Source organism: Peromyscus californicus, unplaced genomic scaffold (assembly GCF_007827085.1).
Source record: "Peromyscus californicus insignis strain IS unplaced genomic scaffold, ASM782708v3 Scaffold_4__1_contigs__length_199733344, whole genome shotgun sequence".
Classification (NCBI taxonomy): domain Eukaryota; kingdom Metazoa; phylum Chordata; class Mammalia; order Rodentia; family Cricetidae; genus Peromyscus; species Peromyscus californicus.
In genome coordinates this window covers 121,510,304-121,532,954 of record NW_026294562.1, presented here as the reverse complement: position 1 = coordinate 121,532,954, position 22,651 = coordinate 121,510,304, and the positions used below count along the sequence as shown (strand labels likewise).

General features: G+C 43.0%; 2 protein-coding genes across 7 annotated transcripts in view; one reads left to right on the top strand and one right to left on the bottom strand.

Annotated features, from left to right (window-relative positions):
• Nucleotides 1-104: 104 nt before the first annotated feature.
• The window catches only part of Prc1 (protein regulator of cytokinesis 1), a 26,434-nt gene continuing 3,887 nt past the window's right edge, over nucleotides 105-22,651 (top strand). For 3 of the 6 annotated variants that reach the window (XM_052714537.1, XM_052714534.1, XM_052714532.1), the window contains exons 1-12: nucleotides 105-2,419; nucleotides 7,058-7,190; nucleotides 7,656-7,778; nucleotides 11,469-11,702; nucleotides 11,779-11,949; nucleotides 15,356-15,505; nucleotides 15,778-15,925; nucleotides 16,779-16,915; nucleotides 18,974-19,069; nucleotides 20,055-20,201; nucleotides 20,383-20,493; nucleotides 21,837-21,947. In XM_052714537.1, the coding sequence (XP_052570497.1) occupies nucleotides 2,358-2,419; nucleotides 7,058-7,190; nucleotides 7,656-7,778; nucleotides 11,469-11,702; nucleotides 11,779-11,949; nucleotides 15,356-15,505; nucleotides 15,778-15,925; nucleotides 16,779-16,915; nucleotides 18,974-19,069; nucleotides 20,055-20,201; nucleotides 20,383-20,493; nucleotides 21,837-21,947 (1,623 nt within the window). In that variant the 5' untranslated portion in view covers nucleotides 105-2,357. The other 3 variants (XM_052714538.1, XM_052714536.1, XM_052714535.1) reach the window with 1 other exon arrangement.
• The window catches only part of Rccd1 (RCC1 domain containing 1), a 15,440-nt gene continuing 13,062 nt past the window's right edge, over nucleotides 20,274-22,651 (bottom strand). The window contains exon 9 of the mRNA XM_052714551.1: nucleotides 20,274-20,385. The gene's annotated coding sequence lies outside the window, so the exon portion shown is untranslated. The remainder of the gene's footprint in view (nucleotides 20,386-22,651) is intronic.

Below are 22,651 nucleotides of genomic sequence, written 5' to 3'. Positions count from 1 at the left end.
CCTAGACACACTCCCTTCTTTTCACAGTTGGCTGTTCTGAGGGCTTCATATGCTTCATGGCCTGGACTCTGGGCCGACTGCAGTTCTTCCTTGTAACAGTCAACTAGCTTGCTCTGTACCAGAGTGTAAATGTGTAAAAGGAGGGTAGATTCAGTGGTCAACAAATACCTTTCTTTTTCTAAAATTCTGTGGTTCATTACACTTTTCTGAAAACAAATTTGTTATTGTTCTAACTTAAAGAGGCACTTTTTTGTTTGTTTGTTTGTTACTTTTTTGAGACCTATACAAACTAGGCTGGACTTGAACTTGGGGTGATCTTCCTGCCTCCCAAGTGTTCTGATTATAGGTTTATATTACTGTGCCTAGTAAATAAAATGTTTTGTTTCTTTCTGATGCCCAGGCACGGTGGCTTTCTGTAATCCCAGCACTTGAGAGGCTGAGGCAGGAGGATCACTCACAAGTTCAAGATCAGCTTGGGCTATGTCGTGAGTTTCATACCATCCTGGGCTACAGAATGAGACCTTGTCTCAGAAAAACCACCAGGCCAGGCTTTGTAAGCCCTTGATAGCACATGTCTTTAATCCCAGCACTCAAAAATCAAACAAACTCAAATCACCAATAGTAAAACATGGTTCTAGGCTGGGCGGTGGTGCTCTCCTTTAATCCCAGCAGTCGGGAGGCAAAGGCAGACAGATCTCTGTGAGTTCGAAGCCAACCTGGTGTACAAAGCGAGTTCCAGGACAGCCAGGGTTGTTACACAGAGAAACCCTGTGTTGAAAAACAAAAAAAACCAAAAACAAACAAGCAAAAAAAAAAACAAAAAAAACACCCCCAATGGTTCTAGAGGTGAAACAAAGTGTGTGTTTGTTGGTATCTTAACTGTAGCTGGCCTAGAATCTCTGTAGCCCAGGTTGGCCTCTAACTCACAGAGATCTGCCTGCCTCTGCCTCCTGAGTACTGAGATCAAAGGCCTGCGCCACCATGCCTACTCATGCTGTGTTTACTTTTAAAGAAAAAAAACAAATGATGGCCTAGGGAGATGGCTCAATAATTAATGGTGCCTGATAACCTGAATGGAGCTCCTAGAGCAGGGGTTCTCCGCCTTCCTAATGCTGTAACCCTTTTACAGTTCCTCATGTTGTGGGGACCCCCAGCCATAAAATCATCCCATTGCTACTTCATAACTGTAATCTGGCTACTGTTATGAATCATAATGTACATATCTGATATGCAGGATAGCTGATATTTGACCCCTGTGAAAGGGCTGTAGACCCACCTAATGGAAGGTGAGAACAGAATCATGTAAGTTATCCTCTAGTCTCCATATACTACCACCCCTATAGACACACAAATAAATTCAATAAATGTAAATATTTATTATAGAAAAGGCAATGATGAGACTTTATAGATGGTACAGTTGACCAATATAGAAAAACAAACAATTTCAGTTATAATTCAGTGTAAACCAAACATGATAATACCTGATTGTGTTTTGTTTTGGACCTATAAATAGAGCAGAGTGGTTTAAAAGCACATTAGTATTCATTACTGCTGTGGATAACAGAGATACTCCAAATAAAGCTTGGTGGAGACGACAGGATAATAAATACAACATCTTTGGGAGTGTTTGGCAGTTACACTTTTACAAATCATTTCAAAGAAAGTAACAAAAAAGAAATTCATCTCAGCTTTACTTACAAATTTTAGTCTGAGTAGCAAAATGCTTCACTTCAGAGATCCTACCACACCAGGATATCAGGTAATGTAACCCAGGTGCAGTAGGGAGCAGCTAATGATCAGTGGGAAGAGAAGGCCACACAAGTACTTCGATGGTGGGTTCGAATTGTGAAGTTTCCCTAATTACCTAAATTCCTATAATTTGTAAGAAAAACAAGGCCTACCTTATTCCCATTTAGTCAGAGCTTAATTAGGCAAGTAAATCATTTAATTTTTTCATGTAGCCCAGACTGGTTCATCATCCTGTCTCCTAAATTCTGGAAAAGTTACTCAAATCTTTTCAAGTTTTTTCTTCAGTATAATGATGCTCATTATTAACAGGTTTGTCTTAATGATTAAATGTGATAAACTTGTCTACAAAGGCACCAAGCCCAAGGCTTGCTTTCTGTAAACTTTCCTGCTAAACCCTGCTCCTCTTGGGACGTTGGAAAGTAACGAATTGTTGAGCTGTTCTGGCGGTCTCCCTAGTCACCTCCGAGGAAGCACAAAATTTTGAAAGCCAACGGCGCCCGCCGGGTGGGGCTCGGGTGACATCATCGCTCCCCACGCTCCGGTCTCCTTCCCTCCCTGGCTTTGAGGCTATAGCGGAGCCATAGAAACTAGAAGACATAGGTGTACGCATGCGTACAGCGAGGCCGGCGCGCTGCCTTTCCAAGTGTTTCCCACGCCCAGGGCGCTATCCGTAGGTACTCGGCCCCAAGGCCTAGGCAGGAGCGCCGGTCGCGAGGGGCGGGACAAGAGCGGGGTTCCGTGAGTGGCGGAAACAGGAGCCAATTGTCGGACAGCTCCGCCTCCGGCTGGGTTTGAATTCCGCGGGGTCCAACGGCTCGAGAGCTGAGCCGAGACCTGGCTGGGAGCGAAGGCGTCCGCGGGTGGTTACTGTCCTCCGTCCCGCGTGAGGGAGGTGGAGGGTCTCGATTCTTGGCTGCTTGGAGCGTCCGCCATGAGGAGAAGGTGCGGGTCTCTTAGGGGAGGGAGCCGCTATTGAGATGCGGTGCGGTACAAGGTTCGAGAGCCTGCGTACGCCCGGGCTCGGGCCCCCACGTCTGAGGCTGGGGGCGCTGGAAGCGGGGCTCGGGAGAGGAGCGGGGCTCGGGAGGGGAGCTGGGCCCGGGGCGACCAGCGGGGCGGGCGGCGAGCGGGACAGCGCAGGCTGGAGGCCCGGGAGGGTGCGTCTCAGGCCGGGGCGCGGCTGGCGGCCGAGCGCAGGTGCGAGCGAGACCCGCGGCTGGAGCAGCCTCGGGTTGCGGCCCCGCCGCCGCGTCTCAGCTGCAGCGTCTGTCACCAGCCGCTCCGTGTAAACGCTGAGCCTGGAATGGTGTTGACTCCTCATTTCTCTAAGGCCGGCATCTCATTGATGGGGAGGTGGAACAAGAAGATTGCCTTGAGTTTAACCTAGGCTACGTAGGAGGCCGGTTCAAAAAGCCGTGAAGTTTTAACTGTATTGTTTTTCTTCGCGTCTGCCCTTTGGTGTTAACCGTCTACTTGAACTGGAAGATGGCTTGATTTCCTTGCAAGTTAAACTCAAATTACGGGTTTTTTTCCTGATCGTTTTGAGATGCACAGGCACTGCTTGGGAGTGTCCAGTTTGAAATCGGACCAGAACTGAATGCCAGTTTTCGCACTTGTAAAATAATATTGGTGCGAAGGGCTCTTGTGCTGAGGCTATACAAATGCCTTCTGAAGGTAGTGGGAGAAGTACTGTGAGATTTAGTATTAGCTTGTAGTTACTGACTTTGTAATTTGTAAGAGCCTTGGTTACGTGATTATTGATTTTGATCATATTTTTTACCCCTAGATACTTGACCTCGAGAATGAGAATAGAATGCAAACATTTAATAAATAGTATTGTGAATACAAATTCAGTACAAGGCTAAGGATTCCAGATAATCTCATCTGAACGACATTATACTTAAGCTCTTCTGGGGTTAAGATAATGGTGCTTTATGAAGACTATTGAAACTCTAAATGACATCTACAGGAAACTAGTATTCAAAGTATGTTTGGTTATGATGACCCTCACCAGTAATCTACAAATTTCCCGAGGCAGGAGAATTCCGGACATCCTGCACTATATAAAGAGGTCCTGTCTCAAAACAGGAGACCCAAACAGCTGGCACATATCTATACTCCCACTACTCTCTAGGGAGGTAAAGGCAGGAGGTTCTAGTTCAAGGCCAGACTAACATATGAGACCCTGTCTTTCAAAATGTGTGTGTGTGTGTGTGTGTGTGTGTGTGTGTGTGTGTGTGTGTGTGTGTTTTGGTATGGGTTGTTCAAGCATCTTCTGATTTTTTTGTTTGTTTGATTTTTGTTTTTTTGAGATAGGATTTCTCTATAGCTGCCCTGTCTGTCCTGGAACTCACTCTGTAGACCAGGCTGGCCTCAAACTCACAAGACATCCACCTGCCTCTGCCTCCCAATTGCTGGGATTAAAGGCGTGAGTCACCACGCCCGGCATGATTTTTTTCTTTTTAAATTTCAAGGCAGAGTCTTATTGAGATTACAGGAAGGCCACACCATGGCCAATGCTTTGCATTTGTTTCAGTTGGATTTGAGGTCCTCGACTTTGTGTCAGTTATTTCTTAAAAGATTTTTTATTTTGTTATTTATTTATTTGAGGAGGCTTTTTTTTAAAGATTTATTTATTTATCATGTATACAGTGTTCCGCCTGCACGCATCCCTGAAGGTCAGAAGAGGACACTAGATCTCATTACAGATGGTTGTGAGCCACTATGTGGTTGCTGGAACTTGAACTCAGGACCTTTGGAAGAGCAGCCAGTGCTCTTAACCTCTGAGCCATCTCTCAAGCCCTTTTTTTTTTTAAAGATTTTTTTAATTTTATTTTTATTTTAAGGACACATTTGTCTGTGTGAGGGTGTTGGATCCCCTGCAACTGGAGTTACAGACAGCTGTGAGCTGCCATGTGGGCGTTGGAAATTGAACCTGGGTCCTCTTGCAGAGCAGGCAGTACTCCTAACTGCTGAGCCATCTTTCCAGCCTATTGAGGAGGCTTTTTTTTTTTTTTTTTTTTTTTTTTTTGGTTTTTCGAGACAGGGTTTCTCTGTGTAGCTTTGCGCCTTTCCTGGAACTCACTTGGTAGTCCAGGCTGGCCTCGAACTCACAGAGATCTGCCTGGCTCTGCCTCCCGAGTGCTGGGATTAAAGGCGTGCGCCACCACCGCCCGGCGAGGAGGCTTTTAAAACAGGGTCTCTACACAGCCCTGGCTGTCCTGGAACTCACTATGTAGACCAGGCTGGCCTCAAACTCAGAGAAATGCAACTGCCTCTGCCTTCAGGGTGCTGGGATTAGAGGTGTGCACCATCACATGTGGCCCCTTTTTTGGAGGGAAGAGTCTTTTTAATTATGTTTACTTGTATGGATATTTGCACATGAGTACAGGTGTCTAGAACCAGACTCAGGTATTCTGGAAGAACAGCAATTAGTGATATTCTTAGAGACATATGCCACTTATTTTCTGATTTTGCATATGAGTAGGGTAGGGGACATTGTCCAGGGAAGATGCAGGAAGCTCTGTTGGCTGCAGCCTGGAGGGGTTGATAGGTGGGAGGATAAGGTAACTGAACTGTTTTCCTGAGGAGAGTGTGAAATCTTTGGGAGAGGTGAGCATGTTCTCAGGGACTTGGGTCAATTTGTTTTTTTCATAGAAATCCAGCTGTCATGGAGATTGGCTAGTGGAGTGGACCTTTAAGACTAAGGAGAAAGTTATTTTTAATGAGATGTTGATACCAGTTTTGACATGGCTAGCTTTTTATTATCAAAGTGAAGTGCAAAAGGCATGCTTCTTTAGGGAAGCTCCTTAGCTTCATAGAAATTGTATTAGTTGCCTTAATTATTAACATCTCTAAGATGAATGGAGTACAGTAAAATCTTTACCTTGAAAAATTGTTGGATTGGCATGCCCGTCTCCATTTTACATGCTATGACTAGTGCTTCTGTGACCACGCACTATTCTTCTTTTTTGGTTTATCGAGACAAGGTTTCTCTGTGTAGCTATGGCTGTCCTGGAACTCACTCTGTAGACCAAGCTGGCCTCAGATCCGCCTGCCTCTGCCTCCTGAGTGCTCTGATTAAAGGTGTGTGCCACCTGGCTTTTTTTTTTTTTTTTTTTGAGACAAGGTAGCTCTTGCCACGTACCCCAGATCCTCCAACCACTTTAAAACCAAACCAAACCAAGGTCTCTGTATGTAGCCCTGGCTGTCCTAGAACTTGATATGTAGACCAGATAGATGAGCCTTGAGCTCCCTGTCCCAAATTAGCTTCCTAAGTGTTAGGATTGCAGGCATGTACCACCCAACATTTTTAAATGAGTGTACCAATTTAGACAACATATCAGGAATGTGAAAATTTATTCTTTCTTACATATTTACCACCATGTGATGATGTGATGCTATGTTTATTTATTTATTATGTACATTGGTATTTTTTCTGCACATATGTCTGTGTGAGGGTACCAGATCTGGAACTGGACAGTTGTGAGCTGCCATGTGGGTGCTGGGAATTGAACCTGGGTCCTCTGGAAGAGCAGCCTGATGCTCTTAATTGCTGAGCCATCTCTCTAGCCTGTAATGATATCTTTTAAATTTAGCCTTTCTTTGAGTTACTAGTTGTAATTTCACAATCAAGCTGGGTGTTGTAATCCCAGTCCTCCGGAGACTGAGAGAAGGCTCTTAGGTTTAAGGCTACTCACGCCACATAAGTGAGACCTGTGTCAAGTCATCTTACCCAGCCCTTGCTTTGTTTTCTTTTTTGGTTTCGCAAGACACGGCTTCTCTGTACAGCCCTGCCTGTCCTGGAACTCACTCTGTAGACCAGGCTGGCCTTGAACTAGAGATTCACCTGCCTCTGCCTCCCAAGTGCTGAGATTAAAGGCTCTCATTCTATTTCCCAGGTTGGCCTCAGTCTCTCAAGTGCAGGCTTTAAAGGCACAAGATACCATGCCCAGTTCTTCGTCATCTGTTTACGTACAAGCTCTTCTATTAGTTTATTTTACCGACATTTTGTTTGGTTTTTCTTTTATAAAAGGATTTCTGATTCAGTATTATACTGCCATACATAGAATCATGGGTCAAAGACATTAGGTCTTACCAAGAATGAATATAATAATTTTGCTTCTTTGGCATTTAGAAGGCACAGAGAATAGCTATGGGCTTATTAAACTACTATGCTTACACTGATTTGATTTTATTCTTAAGGCCACTGGGAAACTACTCAATTTAGCTCCTGACAATAGTGCTTTTAGTCTGGAGGCAGTGATGTTGGCTGTTATAAGGAAAATGGTTTTATATTGATTTTCAGTGAAGTGCTAGCAGAGGAGTCCATCGTGTGCCTCCAGAAAGCTCTGACTCACCTCCGGGAAATATGGGAATTAATTGGGATTCCAGAGGAACAGCGATTACAAAGAACTGAAGTTGTGAAGAAGCATATCAAGGTGAGTTCAGTGGAACTGGTCTCTGCGGTGAGACAGTAGGTAGGGATGTTGCTGCCTTTTTGAGATAGCAGACAGACTGATATTCGGGGCCTTGGAGAGGTGGCTTAGTAGGCAAAGGCACCTGTAACTCCATGATATAATCTGAAGGCCTGAGCTCAATCACCAGAACCCATATAAGGTATAAGGGGAGAATTAAGTCGTGAAGTTGTCTTTTCTCCTTCACACTCATTCCGCGGCGTTTGCATTCCTCAACCCCAGATCATGAGCACACATAATAATAAGTAAATAAATAATATCTGGTCATTCATACTGGGATTATCACAGGCTCTTCTTGGTTTTGTTTATTTAAAGCCCTTTCTGCAAAATTTGAAATTATGGGAGTTTTGAGATGCTAGTTGGTTTTGTTGTGTTTTGTTTTTATTCCCAGTGGCTCCAAACCTTTACCAACTGTTTTCTCTCTTACAGGACCTTCTGGATAGGATGATTGCTGAAGAGGAGAGCCTGAGGGAAAGGCTTCTCAAGAGCATCTCCATCTGTCAGAAGGAACTGAGTACGCTGTGCAGTGAGTTACAAGTGAAGCCGTTTCAGGTGTGGCAGCACAGCGTGCTGGGGGTTGGTTGGGGTCTGAGATGGAGGAGTACGTTTTTAACTTAGGAATGGAAATGGAAAACTTTCTTGTGGGAGGAGGGATAGATAGGAGAAAGGTGAGAGATAGTTACCCTATTGACATGGAACAGCTAATAGGTGATCAAAAACTTCTGCTGTATTTGAGTTTTATAGCTCATAATAATGTTTTAACTTTGAGGAAAAGGTAGGCACAGATGATCTTTGAAAGAGGGGGGTAGGCGGACATTGAAGAAATGGGTTAATTGGTAAAGTCCTTCCCTCATAGGCATGAGAACTGAAATCCAGTCCTCATAATCCTTGCATGGCGCACACCTTTAATCCCAGCATCTGGGAGGCCTAGGCAGGAGGATCTCTGTAAATTAAAGGCTAGCCTGGTCTACAGAGTGAGTTCCATCCACGACAGCCAGGGCTACACAGAGAAACCTTGTCTCGAGGGGCTGGGGGGCGGGGCCGGAAGAGCCAGATAACGGTGGCATGTGCTTGTAACTCAGCACTGGGGAGGCAGAGATAGGTGGGTCTCTGAGGCTTAAGCTTCAAAACCACTGAGAGAGCTTGTCTCCAAAAAGAAAACAAAACTAAAGACAAGGTAGTGGCTGGAGAAAGGTTCAGCAGTTGAGAGCATTTGCTGCTCTTACACAGGAGCTGGTTTCAGTTCCCAGCACATGTGGTGGCCTACAACAACCTTCCTGAACTCCAATTCCAGGGAATTCAGCACCCTCTTCTGGTCTCAGTGGGCACCAGGTTCACATGCAGTACACTTAGAAGACATGCAGGAGAAAAGCTCATGCCCTTATAAGTAAATCTTTAGAACAACAAACAAGGTGGACAGTATCCCCCAAAGTGGATCTCTGTCCTCCATCCATTCCTTCACATACATGTATGTGCTCCCATCCACCCCCACAGAATAAAGTGGGGCACATAGGAGGCAAGGATACCTAGTGATACAAAGAAAGGGTACCAGACAAAGTTCAACCTTTGTGGTTCTTTTAATCATCAAAAGCTGCATACCACTGAACCATCCAGAATGGTTCTGAAAAGCTGGGACATATAGGAGGGAGCTTTGAAAGGTGATGACTGGTTCTCATGTCCCACTTACTGTTACAGGAATACCTAACACCGGGGCCTATAAATGCAGTAGCTCTAGCAGTCAGACTGCCTTTTAAGGGTAAGGATAATTCATCCCAAGCAGACCATGACCTTAGAGTAGTTTCCTAAAATTAACATAAATGACAGGGATATGCCACATAAAGTTTCTCATTTTTTGTTTTGTTTTGCTTGGAAACTTTCAATGTGGAATTAGGTAGTTGAGAAGCTGGCAGTGCACTAGGGCATCCATCCTCCTTGAATATATGGCAAGTTTCTAACAATCCTCATGAAACTGTATTTGTAGAGCCTGTAATTACTATTCACCCTATTCCCTTGTTATCCACTAGGACTAGAGCAGGATCTACTAAATTGATTGTTACTGGTAAAGAGATGATTAGTGTAAGGATTCAGTTAATACGAACTAGATAAACCATCTTCTAGCTAACCAAAGGGAGCTTTCTGGTCCTTGTACACCTCTTGCAAAGCATCCTGGCACTTAAAACAGATTCAGAGAATAGACTAGAGTGGGTGGGAGCATAAAACGAGGACCTTTTGTCAAATTAATAGTTTCAGTTTTGCAAGATGAAATGAGTTCTAGAGTTAGTAATTGTGATTACACAGCTATATTTACAATTACATCCTAATAAAGCCATCATAAATGTAAAAAAATTGTACAGTTCCTACAATTCAATTACTGAAAATTGTAATTGGTTATTGTACACATGCACAGAACACATTAGCCTAGAGTTGGGCACTCATACACTAATGTCCCACTTGTGGATTAGTGCAATATTGTAATCTTATCACTGTGGATGTAGTTCAGTGGTAGCAGGTTTGACCAGCGTGATATCCTAGTTTTAATCTCTGGTATGGGCCAGAAATAAAGGAAGAGATCGGCCAACAAGATGGGTCAGCAGAATAACTTGTCATGTAAAAGAAGAGATCGGGCCAACAAGATGGGTCAGCAGAATAACTTGTCATGTAAAAGCCTGATGGCCTGAGATCAACCCCCAGAGCCTACATGAGGATAAGCAGAAAGAATCAACTTCATAAAGCAGTCCTGTGACTGTCATATGCATGTCATGGCAAAGTGTGTGTTTCCCAACTATCTACAACAGTAATACATTTATAAAACTATTTAGATTTTTAAAAAAATTATAAAGTTCTTAAAATATGACAGCTTTATTGTTTAGTGGTGTTTTTTTTTTTTTTTTTTTTTTTTTTTTTGAGATAGGGCTTCTCTGTGTAACAGTCCTAGCTGTCCTGGAACTTGCTTTGTGTAGACCAGGCTTGCCTCGAACCCACACAGATTCACCTGGCTCTGCCTCCCAAGTGCTGAGATTAAAGGCATGCGCCATCATTGCCCGGCAGATTTTTTTTATTTTTTAATTTATTGTGGCTGTGTGGATATGCACATGCCATTGGCATGTAGAGGTCAGGGGACAACTTGCTTGAGTTGGTTTTATCCTTCTACCATGTGGGTTCTGGGGATCAAACTCAGATTGCCAGGCTTGACATCAAGCCTTTACCCTCCGAGCCATCTTGACAGCCCTGGTCTCAGGGATGAACTGTGTATGTCAGTGTTGTGCCACAGTGTCAAAGGTTGACACATTTGATTGTTGCTTGGTGTGATAGTGAAGGCCTGGAATCTTAGCATGTGGAAACCTGAGCAAGTTCAAGGCCAGTAAGACCATCTCAAAAAAAAGTATTTCATAGTTTGTGTAATTTGAGTACTGGAATGAAAGTGAAAAACGGGCAATACAGATTCTGCTGAGCACATCCTGCTTTTGTCCAGTTGTGAAGATGAAAAATCGTGAAATATGTTGCTGAGTTGGAGATGTCTGTATTTAATATCACTGCACTGTACACTTAAGAGTGGCAGAGATGGTGCCGGGCGGCGGTGGCGCACGCCTTTAACCCCAGCACTCAGGAGGCAGAGGCAGGAGGATCTCTGTGAGTTCGAGGCCAGGACAGCCAGGGCTACACAGAAACCCTGTCTTGAAAAACCAAACCAAACCAAAACAAAACAAAAAACAACTGGCAAAGATGGTTCATAGGGTGATAATTTAGGAGTATTTTACCATAGTAAAAAATTGGAAAAGGAAGTTGGGCATGGTGACCCATACCTGTAATCTCAGCACCTGACACAGAGGTGGGAGGATCAGGACTTTGAAGTCTTCCTTAGCCACATAGTACAAGTCAAGAGATACAAAAGGCCCTGTTTGCCTTTCCCTGCTAGAAACCCTAGGTGATCCTCTTTACATCATTTTCCGTTGGCCATATCAACTACCTCGGGGTGTTGGTTTGTTGGTTTGTTTTTGTTTTGAGACAGGGTTTCTCTGTGTGATAGCCTTGACCATCTTGAAACTCACTTTGTAGGCCAGGCTGGCCTTGGACTCACAGATATCCCCCTGCCTCTTCCTCCAAAGTGCTAGTATTAAAGGTGTGAGCCACCACCCTGGCTTAAACTGCCTTGTTTGTAAATGTAAACACTTGTCCTTCGTGTTCTGCCCCAGTTTCCTTCCGTCCTTGGACCTTACAAGACTCCTATCTTATTTCACACAGGAAGAAAGAGACACAACTGTCTTGCAACTAGAAAAAGATTTGCGCACTCAAGTAGAATTGATGAGAAAACAGAAAAAGGAGAGAAAGCAGGAACTTAAGCTACTGCAAGAACAAGATCAGGAACTCTGTGAAATTCTCTGTATGCCTCCCTATGATGTGGACAGCACCTCTGTCCCCACCTTAGAAGAGCTAAACCTGTTCCGACAACGTGTGGCAACTTTGAGGGAAACAAAGGTATGCTGCCTGCATTCATTCTACCCTAAAATTTCATTTGGCGGCTAGGTATCTTAAAATAATTTGTTTATTTTAGGAATCTAGGCATGAGCAATTTGTCAACCTTAAGAAACAAATCATATTGTGTATGGAAGACTTAGAACACACTCCAGATACAAGCTTTGAGAGAGACGTCGTGTGTGAAGATGAAAGTGCCTTCTGTTTATCCCTGGAGAACATCGCAACACTACAGAAGCTGCTGCAGCAGGTAACGTGCTCAGGTTAGCTGGGACATCTCACTAGTGTTTATCAGTGGAGACCAACAGCTTTTCTGTGGTCTTAAATACGGTGCCAGTGTGAATTAAGAGAATAGCAACTGTGTGTGGGTGTGTGTGTGGGGTGATCCACACCTTTAATCCCAACACTTGGGAGGCAAGGGCAGGCAGATCTCTGAGTTCAAGATCTATGGAGCGAGGTCCAGGACAGCCAGGGCTACACAGAGAAACCCTGTCCTGAAAATCGAGAGAGAGAGAGAGAGAGAGAGAGAGAGAGAGAGAGAGAGAGAGAGAGAGAGAGAGAGAGAGAGAGAGAGAGAGAGAGAGAGAATAAGTGAAGACAGAGAATAATATGTAATATATCTGTTTGGTGTGTGTGTCTGTGTGTCAGAGAGAGAATAAGTCAAGACAAAGAACAATATGTAGTATCTGTTTGTTTGTTTGGTGGGTGTGGGTGTGTGTGTATGTGTCAGAGAGAGAATAAGTGAAGACAGAACAATATGTAGTATCTGTTTGTTTGGTGTGTGTGGGTGTGACAGAGAGCATGTGTCAAAGCTCAACTGCAAGTGTCATTACCAGGAGCTATCCACCTTAGTGAGACAAGTGCTCACTAATTAGCCAGGCTTGCCAGCCACTGAGCCTTATAGATCTGTCTCACCTTTCCTGTGCTAAGATGTAAAGGTAGTTGGACTTTCTTGGGACTGCCAGCCCCCAAATAATAACCAGAGACTATTAATTTTGAAAGCTTGGCCTTTAGCTTATTTTTGTTCCTAACTAGCTCCTATAAATTAAATTAACCTATTTCTATTAATCTATGTTCTGCCATGTGGCTTTTTACCTCTCTAACATTCTGTATGTCTGACTCCCTCCATGTCCCCCTGGCGTCTCCCTCGTGCTTAGATTCATCTTGAGTTCCTCTCCCTGTTCTAAAGTCCCGCCTAACCTCTCCTGCCTAGCTATTGGCCATTCAGCTTTTTATTAAACCAGTTAGGTGCCTTAGGCAGGCAAGATAAAATAGTGGCACATTTTCACACAGTATGATCAAATATCTTGCAACACTAAGATTACAAGCATATCCTACCAGGCTCAGCTTTTTCCGTAGGTTCTGGGGATTGAGTAGCGAGCACTTTATTGATTAAGCTATGTCCCAGCTCCTATTTTCCTTTTTTCAGTGGTAGAGATTGAACTTAAAACTTGTATTCTCTTGAATCCTAGACCCTAGACAGTGAGCCCAAACCATGTCCCTGACCTGGTTTTTCTTTTAATTTAGAAAAGAAGTCCAAACCACCTTTTGTGTGAAATAGAAATAAATATTCCTAGAATATTTCCAGAGGCCATAAGAATACAGCAGATGACAACTGATATTCATAAGGTCAACCCACCAGATGACTAACTCTCTGATGGAGGAACCTTGTCAAGCAATGCTTATGGGGCCACAGGACACTATGAATGTTGTTTTTCTTCTGCCTGTAATTTTCTTGTGTACTACCACAATTCTTCCTTAAAACAGCTATCGGATTTCCTCCCATAGCCTGTTGGTAGTGTGTTTTCCACTTATTGGGCACAATTATTTCTGTGGATTGACAGATTATTCTTATACTGTATAATTTTAATGAATAAAATATACTTTCATAGCCAGGCCTTCATTCCACGGCTTCAAGACAGCTGCATACAATTAGCTATTTTAAGACCTCAAAGCAAATTCAAAGTAGAGTATTTGCCCCTGCAAATGAATTCGTAAGATAAACCTTCACAGAAAATGCACAAGAACGAATTCCCAGGTGTCTAATTGTTGAACCAAGGTTAGGCATAAAGTAACCTTAGTACCAGTTCTTCAATTGCGAAAGTCTGGCTGATCACATCAAAGACAGAACTCCCTGTACAAATTCTCTCAGCAACCGACTCTCTGCACCAACTCCTAACCTCGTTTTTATGATACAAGACTCAAGGTTCAACCAACTAACTGTTTATGTTTAGGTCCTGAAATTTACACCAGTGACAGAATAGCAATTAATCAATTAACCAAGTCCAGAGAGAAATAGCTTTATGTCCAGCTGAACTGTGGGGAAGTTTTCACAATTAGCCAGGGCTGCAGAGGATAATCTAACCTCTAGCCTTGAACAAAGAGTCACAGGTTTCCTTCTTTGTGATCCAGGGTTGTACACAGGATAGGAAAATATATTTTTAGTTTTGGGACACTTTCAATGTCACTCTCCATTGGGAAATGCCGAGCATTAGGTGCTATGTGTCTCATGCCATTGCTTTACAGCCTGCACACCAGGGAGCCTGGCTGACAGCTGAGCATTGCCATGGCTACTCATTCCCAGCTGTGCCGGCTGCTTGGTCAGTGCAACATTCCAAGTCCTAGAGAAACCTCTTATGTGTTATCAGAATGGCTCTGCTTCTTATCATTTACTCAAGAAATGTAATGTGACCCTCAAAATGTAACTCTTATGTTGTCTAGAGCCTTTTGTTGGGAATAGATACAGTTATGTGAAGACAAAAGGACAGAGAGATTTCAAGAGAGAGAAATTTTTCAAGATGGAGTAATAAAGTTAGCATCAGAATGGGTGTGTTTTTTCCTACCCCTCAGATAGAAAAGTTTAGTTCTTGCCAACATCATGGATTTATTTTGCCAACCCTAGGTGTGGTCTTGGAGCAGGTTCTCTAAAGGCTGCAACAGAATATTAAACTGAAATTTCAGATGAAATAGCACTAGCCATTTTAATTATCCTAATGTTTAATAATAATAAAAAAAAATTAAATTTGAATCCTGAGCTGGGGATGGTGGCACATGCCTTTAAACCCAGCAAGCAGGAGGGAGAAGCGTGAATCTTTGTGAATTCTAGGCCAGCCAGGGCTACATAATGAGGCACTGTCTTAACACAACAACAATGGGCTGGAGAGATGGCTTAGAGGTTACGAGCACTGGCTGCTCTTCCAGAGGTCCTGAGTTCAATTCCCAGCACCCACATGGTGGCTCACAACCATCGATAATGAGTCTGATGCCTTCTTCTGGTGTGCAGGCATACATGCAGGCAGAACACTGTATACAAAATAAATAAATCTTCAAAACCACAAGAAGTCAATATTTGAATCCTGTTATAGGTCTGATACCCTAGGGCAATGACAGCCTTACAGTGTGTGTTTAGATGGCATGAAAACATGTCTCTTAGCACTCAATGTAAAAGTGTGATAGATAGCATATACCTAAACTATAATCCCAACACTCAGGAAGTGAAGTCAAAGCCAGCCTATGCTACATAGAGGAGATATGAATATGAATATATATGGATCTCATAAAAATGCTTTCCCTTCTCATGGGTCCAGACATTTTCCTGAGAGACTAGAAGGCTAGCCTTTGTGTTTTGGTGTAACCACTGCTTTTCTTTGCTCCAGCTCGAAGTGAAAAAATCAAAAAATGAGGCAGAGTGCGAGGGACTCCGTGCTCAGATCCGAGAGCTCTGGGATAGGTTACAAATACCTGAAGAGGAGAAAGAACCTGTGGCTGCAGTTATGACTGGGTCAAAAGCCAAAGTCAGGAATGCGGTGAGACAACCAATGGGTGTTGGGTAAATAGTGCTCTCTGAGCATTTCTGGGTCCAGTCTAATGTCCTTACTGCTTATGTCTTGGGCCAGCAAAGACAAGTTCTATTTAGGCACGTTTTGTGGGTATATTCCTTAGATTTCTGGCTCTTATAATGTTATAAAGTGTGTTGTTGATTTACTTCTTCTATACCTTTGTCCTGTAATTTTATTTAAACATGGAAAGGTAAATATGAAGGTGTGTTTATATATCACCTTTGTCTTTTCTCTTTCAGCTGCAGTTAGAATTGGATCGGTTAGAAGAACTGAAAATGCAAAACATAAAGCAAGTGATTGAGACAATCCGAGTGGAGCTGGCTCAGTTCTGGGACCAGTGTTTCTACAGCCAGGAGCAGAGGCAGGCTTTCGCCCCTTACTACTCTGGTTAGTACAGAGGTGGTGCTCCTCACGTGGTCGCCCTCACATGGAGGTCTTTACAAACTCAGCCACTCACCAGGAAGTTGTGCATTTCTACTTCTGACCAGAGAGAGCCAAGCCTTAAAAAAATCACTTTACTTAGTTTTCATGTCTTAAGAAAAGGCCCTAAAGCACAAAGTTTTGAGCAACTGAACCCAGAGACATAACAGCTAAATGCTTGAGCCTTTGTCTGAACTCAGGGAGTCAAGAAGAGTTTCAGGCTGTCTTAAACTGAACAGAGAAGTGAGGTATCCTAATGAAATAACAGATCTTTAGGTAGTTTATGTGTCGGTCGGCTGTGCAAGGCATAAAGGAAGAGTATGTAAAAAAGAAGAGACAATACATTTTGGAGAAATGTGCATTGATTTAGACCGTTTTAGTCCACCCCAGCTATTGTGGCTGGCTTTTATTCCTCTCTTCTTTTTTAAGGTTTATTTTTACTTTATTTACTCCTATGTCATTTTATTATAAGGTAGAAAATTTTCCATACTGTAGGGTTAGTTACTTGGAATACCAAACACTACAGCCGTGGTTCTCAACCTTCCTAATGCTGGGACTCTTAATACTGTTACTCAAGTTGTTCTGACCCCCTCCTCAACCATAAAATTATTTCGTTGTTACTGCATAACTGTAATTTTGCTATTGTTATGATTCCTATTATAACTATCTGATGTACAGGATATCTGATATGCGACCTCAAGGTGTCGAGACCCACAGGTTGAGAACCACTGCATTAAAGGCATTTGTTAAAAAAAAAAAAAAAATAATAAAAAAAAAATCCAAAACCAAAAAAGCCCATTACTGAACTTTTCTGTTGTAGACGACTACACCGAAAACCTGCTTCATCTTCATGATGCCGAGATTATACGGTTAAGAAACTATTATGACGTGCATAAGGAACTATTTGAAGGTGTCCAGAAATGGGAAGAGAGCTGGAAACTCTTCCTAGAGTTCGAGGTAACATCTTCTGTATTTCTCTAGAGTGAAATAAACCATCAGGAAAGCATGCCAGGTGTGGTAGCCCATCCCTGTAATTCTAGCGCTTGGGAAGCTGAAGGATTGTCATGGGCTCTACCCTCGCCTGGGCTTCAAAGTGAAAGGAAAAACATTACAAATAGAGAAGTCAGATCCTCGGGTAGAAAAAAGTGTGAGGCTTACATCCAGCTTGAAAGTTCCTCTGGTAATCTTACTTCGCTTGAAAGCAGAGAGAGGTCATAAACAGAAATGTAAATGTAGAGTCCCTGGTTGACACGCCTACGTTAGGAGAGGGAATAAAAGAGGTTAGTGCCCCCTGCAGTTATTATTATTTATAGGCTGTACCAATCAGGCACTCTGTCAAGAATACTACTGATTACCTGCCCCTAGTTTTGAGTAGCACATCTAATTTATGTTATATACTCATTACTGTGTATATGTTAGAAAATAACAAAAATGAAAAGTAAAAAAGAATAGTTTTTTTTTTCTTTTGATGATGCTGAGGATTGAACCCAGGGTCTTATGCATGTTCTACCATTCAGCTACCTCCCCAGCCCAACATCTGGCACTTTGTGACAGTGCTGGGGATTAACCCAGGCCTTCCCCTCCGCTAGCTGTAAGTGCAGAAGTCAGTGGGCAAGCAAAGGCACCACATCAATTCCTGAGTTCAGGCCTCCTTGCATCCCTCCACACATCCTCTATTCCATTCCATTTTAACTTAAAAAAAAAAAGGTCTCACTCTGTAGCTCTAGACAGCCTAGAACTCACAGAGATCTGCCTGCCCCATGAGTGCTGGAAATAAAGGCTTGTGACAGCCTGCCAGCTTATAACTCTCTCATCTCACATTCAAACAGAGAGAGCACTGGTTACTTTTATGTTTTAAATTATAAGGTAACAGATGAGAGGGGGCACACCAGGCCTTCCCCTTCCCCGAGGATCTACTGGCAATGGTTACTGAGGGAGGGAGAGACTTCTGTTAAGTAGTGTAGCTATTGGAAAGTTGCCCCTGCTCCTGTAAATAACCCTTTACCTATGATTCTGTAAGCAACCCTCACTGAAAGCTCTTTGGGTCACCCCCTCAAAAACAAGTAGTAGGAAAGGGACAGTTGGCGGGAGGAAGGGAATCGGCAGCAGCATTGGGGAGGTGACGAGAGAGTAAGAGGTTGAATGTGAACAAAACACATCACGAACATGCATGAAGACATGGAACTCAGCCGGGGAGCAGCGGTGGCGAAGCAGGTGAGTTTCTGAGTTCAAGGCCAGCCTGGTCTACAGAGTGAGTTCTAAGACAGACAACTAGGGCTAGAGTTACACAGAGAAAGGCTGTTTTGAAAGAAAGGAAGGAAGGAAAAGAAAGGAGAAAAGAAACTCACAATTATGTATAATATATGCTAAGAAGTTTTTTTGTTGTTTTTTTTAATGGAAATGCTAGTTTTCCTGATTCCCCAGTGGATGACCTTATATATGGCAGGGAGTGCCCATGGCCTAGAAAATTACTGGTTCTCACTGTTGAGTAAACAAGAATGCAAAACTTATAAAATCCTTTAACATACGCATCTGATGATAATTGGTGTCTATGATAGGTTTCTGGTTTTGGTGTGTTACATGGTATATGTATGTATAAGGGAGCACATATGTACATGTGCAAGCCAGAGATTATTATCAGGAGTCTTCAGTTGCTCCTCTTTGTTCTGAAACAAGGTTTCACTATGGAGCTCTGGCTGCCCTGGAACTCGCTGTGCACACCAGGCTGGCCTTGAAATTACAGAGAACCGCCTGCCTCTGCTTCCCGAGTGCTGGCTTCTACCTTATTTCTTGAGATAAAATCTCTCACTGAACTTGGAGCTCCTAAATTAGACTGGAGAGGATCCTCCTGTCCAACAGTCCCAACCCCTGAGCACTGGGATTACTGGCGTGCACTACCACATGTTGATTTTCCCTTGGGTGCTGGGGACCTGAACCCTAGTCGTCTTGCTTATTCAGCAGGCATTCTGCTGTGTCATCAGCCCTCTAGGTTTGACTCTAATGTATTGTTCACAGAGAAAAGCTTCAGACCCAAGTCGGTTTACAAACCGAGGGGGAAATCTTCTCAAAGAAGAAAAGGAGCGAGCGAAGCTCCAGAAAACACTCCCTAAGGTAATTCTGGTTGTGAGACCTTATTCTTTCCTTTTCAAACATAGGAAGAACAGTCAGTATGTATTGGGCCTTTAGTGTAGCAACTGAGTATCAGAGTCTGAGTTTTCTAAGGCTGCCACAACTAAATACGAGACTAGTTGGCTTAAAACAGAAATTTATCTGTTTATACTTCTGCATGCTAGAAGTATGAGCTCAAGGTGTTTTTGAAAGATAGGGTTGGGTCTCTCCTGACTTCTGTACTAGACTGGAGCTGGCCATCCTCTGTTCCTGTGTCTTCACATGGTCTTTCCTCTGGGTCTCTGTCCTAATTACTGCCTATCCTGTTGGATTAGGTCCTACCCTGATGACCGTATTTGAACCCATTTACCTTCTTTAAAGATGTTCCAGATGAGAACAGTGAGGTGTGGGTACTAGGGTGCGCATTCACAGTAAAGACAATTGTGTCTAGAGCATAAGCAGACTTAACAAAAGTGTTGTGCACTTTATTGTCCTCTGTTTAGTAACAGTACTAAATAGCTTTTGACCTCTGCCAGACACTATTCAATGGTGTTTCATTTATTCATGTCATTGTCCAGTACCCCTATAGGTTAATATTATTTCCATGTGTAGAGATAGGGGACTGAGATAAGTGCAACTTACCCTCCTTTACTGCTAGTGAAGAGGTTGACTCCATATTGAAACCCTGATAGTGGGTGTGCTCCCATAGTCTTGTTCATAATACACCCTGTCTAGATAATGTTGATATTCCCAGTGCTGCTTCTAACTTTAGGCATCAAAACCGCCATTTTCAGACTGGGTCCTTGCTTTTTTTCCTTTTTGATGTCTAAATGGACTCTAGTCTTTGATTTCCATTTACTCCAACCTACATTCATGTGGATTCAGCTGTCAGAAGGTTAATGACACTGGGAAAGAGTCTTTCTTTGGGATAATTATTTCATTTGAGTAAAGATTTGAAGTAAATAACAAGTCCTTGTTTCCGGGCCAGCTGGAGGAGGACTTGAAAGCCCGGATTGACAAGTGGGAACAAGAGCAATCAATGGCATTTGTGGTGAACGGGCAGAAATTCACGGAGTACATTACAGAACAATGGGAGTTACATCGGCTGGAGAAGGAACGAGTCAAACAGGAGAGAGTAAGTTGTGCACACAGTTTAGGAGAAGAAGATAGCACTCGGTGGGTGGTCCTGCACCCTCCAGGGACCGGGGTTTACTCAAGACCAGGTGGACTGCGGCAGCTTCTCCTACCGCAGCCTGCAGATCTGTACCGGGGTTTCTGGTCCTGCTGTCTTATGGGCATGTCATTGTTTCACCCAGCAACTAAAGAACAAGAAACAGACAGAGACAGAGATGCTGTATGGCAGTGCTCCCCGGACACCTAGCAAGAGACCAGGAGTGACTCCCAGCAAGCCAGGCAAAGTACGCAAGGTAAATCTATCTCTTGCTGTTGCTGTTCATGAGGGTGTAGGGAAGCCAGAGTTCTTTGCTTTTTATTGCCCTTTGTCCTGCTAAGAAGGTAAAAGAGTTTCTCTTTCTAGGCTGGGTCTATTTGAGAGGGTATGGGAAAACATTCAGAGTAGCAGCTTATAGTGACAGTCGAAGAGTAGCCAGTTCTGCACCAGTTACTAAGACCTTGGATGAATAAACCCATGGTGGCTGATAATTGCCAGCAACATTCTGTGGTGAAGTTTCAGTCATCATCCAAAGCTAGGCAGTAATGGCACACAGCATTCTGGAGCAGAGGCAGGCAAATCTGTGAGTGAAGGCCAGCGTGGTCTACAGAGTGAGTTGTAGGGCAGCCAGGGCTACACAGAGAAACCCTGTTTCGGAATACTTAAAAAAAAAAAAAAAAAAAGTTCATCATCTGTAATTTTAACAGGTAGTCACGGTACTAGATTAAAGATACCTTCCAGGCTTTTAATAAATGCCTCTTAGAGTGCTGGATGGGATTACAGATTTGAGCCACCACACCCCAGCATGCTAAGCATTTTTAAAAATTAAGTAGAGCATATGCAAGGCCCTTGGCTCAATCTTTACCATTAAAAAAATTTTCAGCTTTTATTTAGTATAATAAGCATGCAGTAATAACATGTGCACTTTAATATGTTTTGACAAACATAATACTATGGAACTATCACTATAGTGAAGATAAAAGACATATCCATGGCCCCAAAAGGTTCCTAGTGCCATTTTGCTAGGGTCTGAGGATGGAGGAAGAGAATACAATCAGGAATTTACTCTGTCACAATGTTGCATTTTCTAACATTTTATACAAATAGAATCATGCACTATATTTTGTAAGGTTTCTTTCATTTATCATGTTTCATTCATCTATGTTGTATGTATTAATAAGTGATTCCTTTTTATTTTGGGCAGTATTCTGTTTTGTGCATATATAATAATCTGCTTGTCCAGTCACCTGTCAAGGGATATTTATTTCTAGCTTTGGGCTGTTAACAGATAAAACTGCCATAAACATGTATAAGTCTTCATATGGATATATGCTTTCATTTCTCTTGGGTAAAATGTTTGGGTCGGATGGTACATGTCTTGTGCCATAAGTAGTTATATAAGTTTGTAGTTTCATCAGGTCTAAATAGGTTTTGAAACATTTCTTCAATTTCCTTAAAGCTGTGCAGTATTATGCACAGCCAGCGTTACTGTGGAAGCTCCTTCCTGGACACTTGATGCTCTCTTTCCTACAGGGTAGAGCTGAGTTGTTGGGAAGGCTGATGTTGTTAACCTCCCATCAATAAAGTATTTGTTTTTAGATGAACACCACCACCATGTCCAGTGCTACACCCAATAGCAGCATTCGGCCTGTCTTTGGTAGAACAATGTACCGTTCACCTGTATCCCGACTACCTCCTTCTGGCAGCAAGGTTAGTGTATTCTGTACAAGCATATCCCTGTTGCCATGTGTTTCCTAGACGTCCTCCTCGGCCTGGTCTCTTAAGATCACAGTTTGCTGATCATTGTGATTCTGAGAGTCAGGCCAGAGCCAGAGTCATTAGACCAGGGCTTTTGCTTTCTTTAGACAGGGCTTCTCTGGCTGTCCTGGAACTCCGCTCTGTAGACCAGGCTGGCCTTGAACTCAGAGATTTGCCTGCCTCTTCCTCCAAAGTGCCTAGGACTAAAGGTGTGCGCCACCACTGCCTGGCAATAGCTTGATTTATAATCATTAACGTTGACTATAATTAGAAATAGTACAAGATTACAGAAGTAAGTTTAGGGAACTTTCATTTGTTGGAAATTCTGCCCTAATTAAGCTAAAGTTCAGTAATGATTTTTTTTTTTTTTAATGAAATTCAAGTCAGCACCTCAGCAGTTAAAATAAAAAGTTCTAACAATACACTCTAAGGACATATTCATTTGATACTTAAGTGAAAGGGAATTATGGTAGGAAAATATTACAAGTTTGTTTTCTGTAATTAAACCATCATGTTCCTGTAACAGCAGAGCTCTATGTAAAGATCCTGCTGCGGTCTATGCTGTAAGCGGTCTTGAATCAGCACTAGTCCGACAGCATTTGTTGGCACAGTGTGATAGGACATGCCAGTTCCCAGCGCGTTGTGTTCGGAGCAGA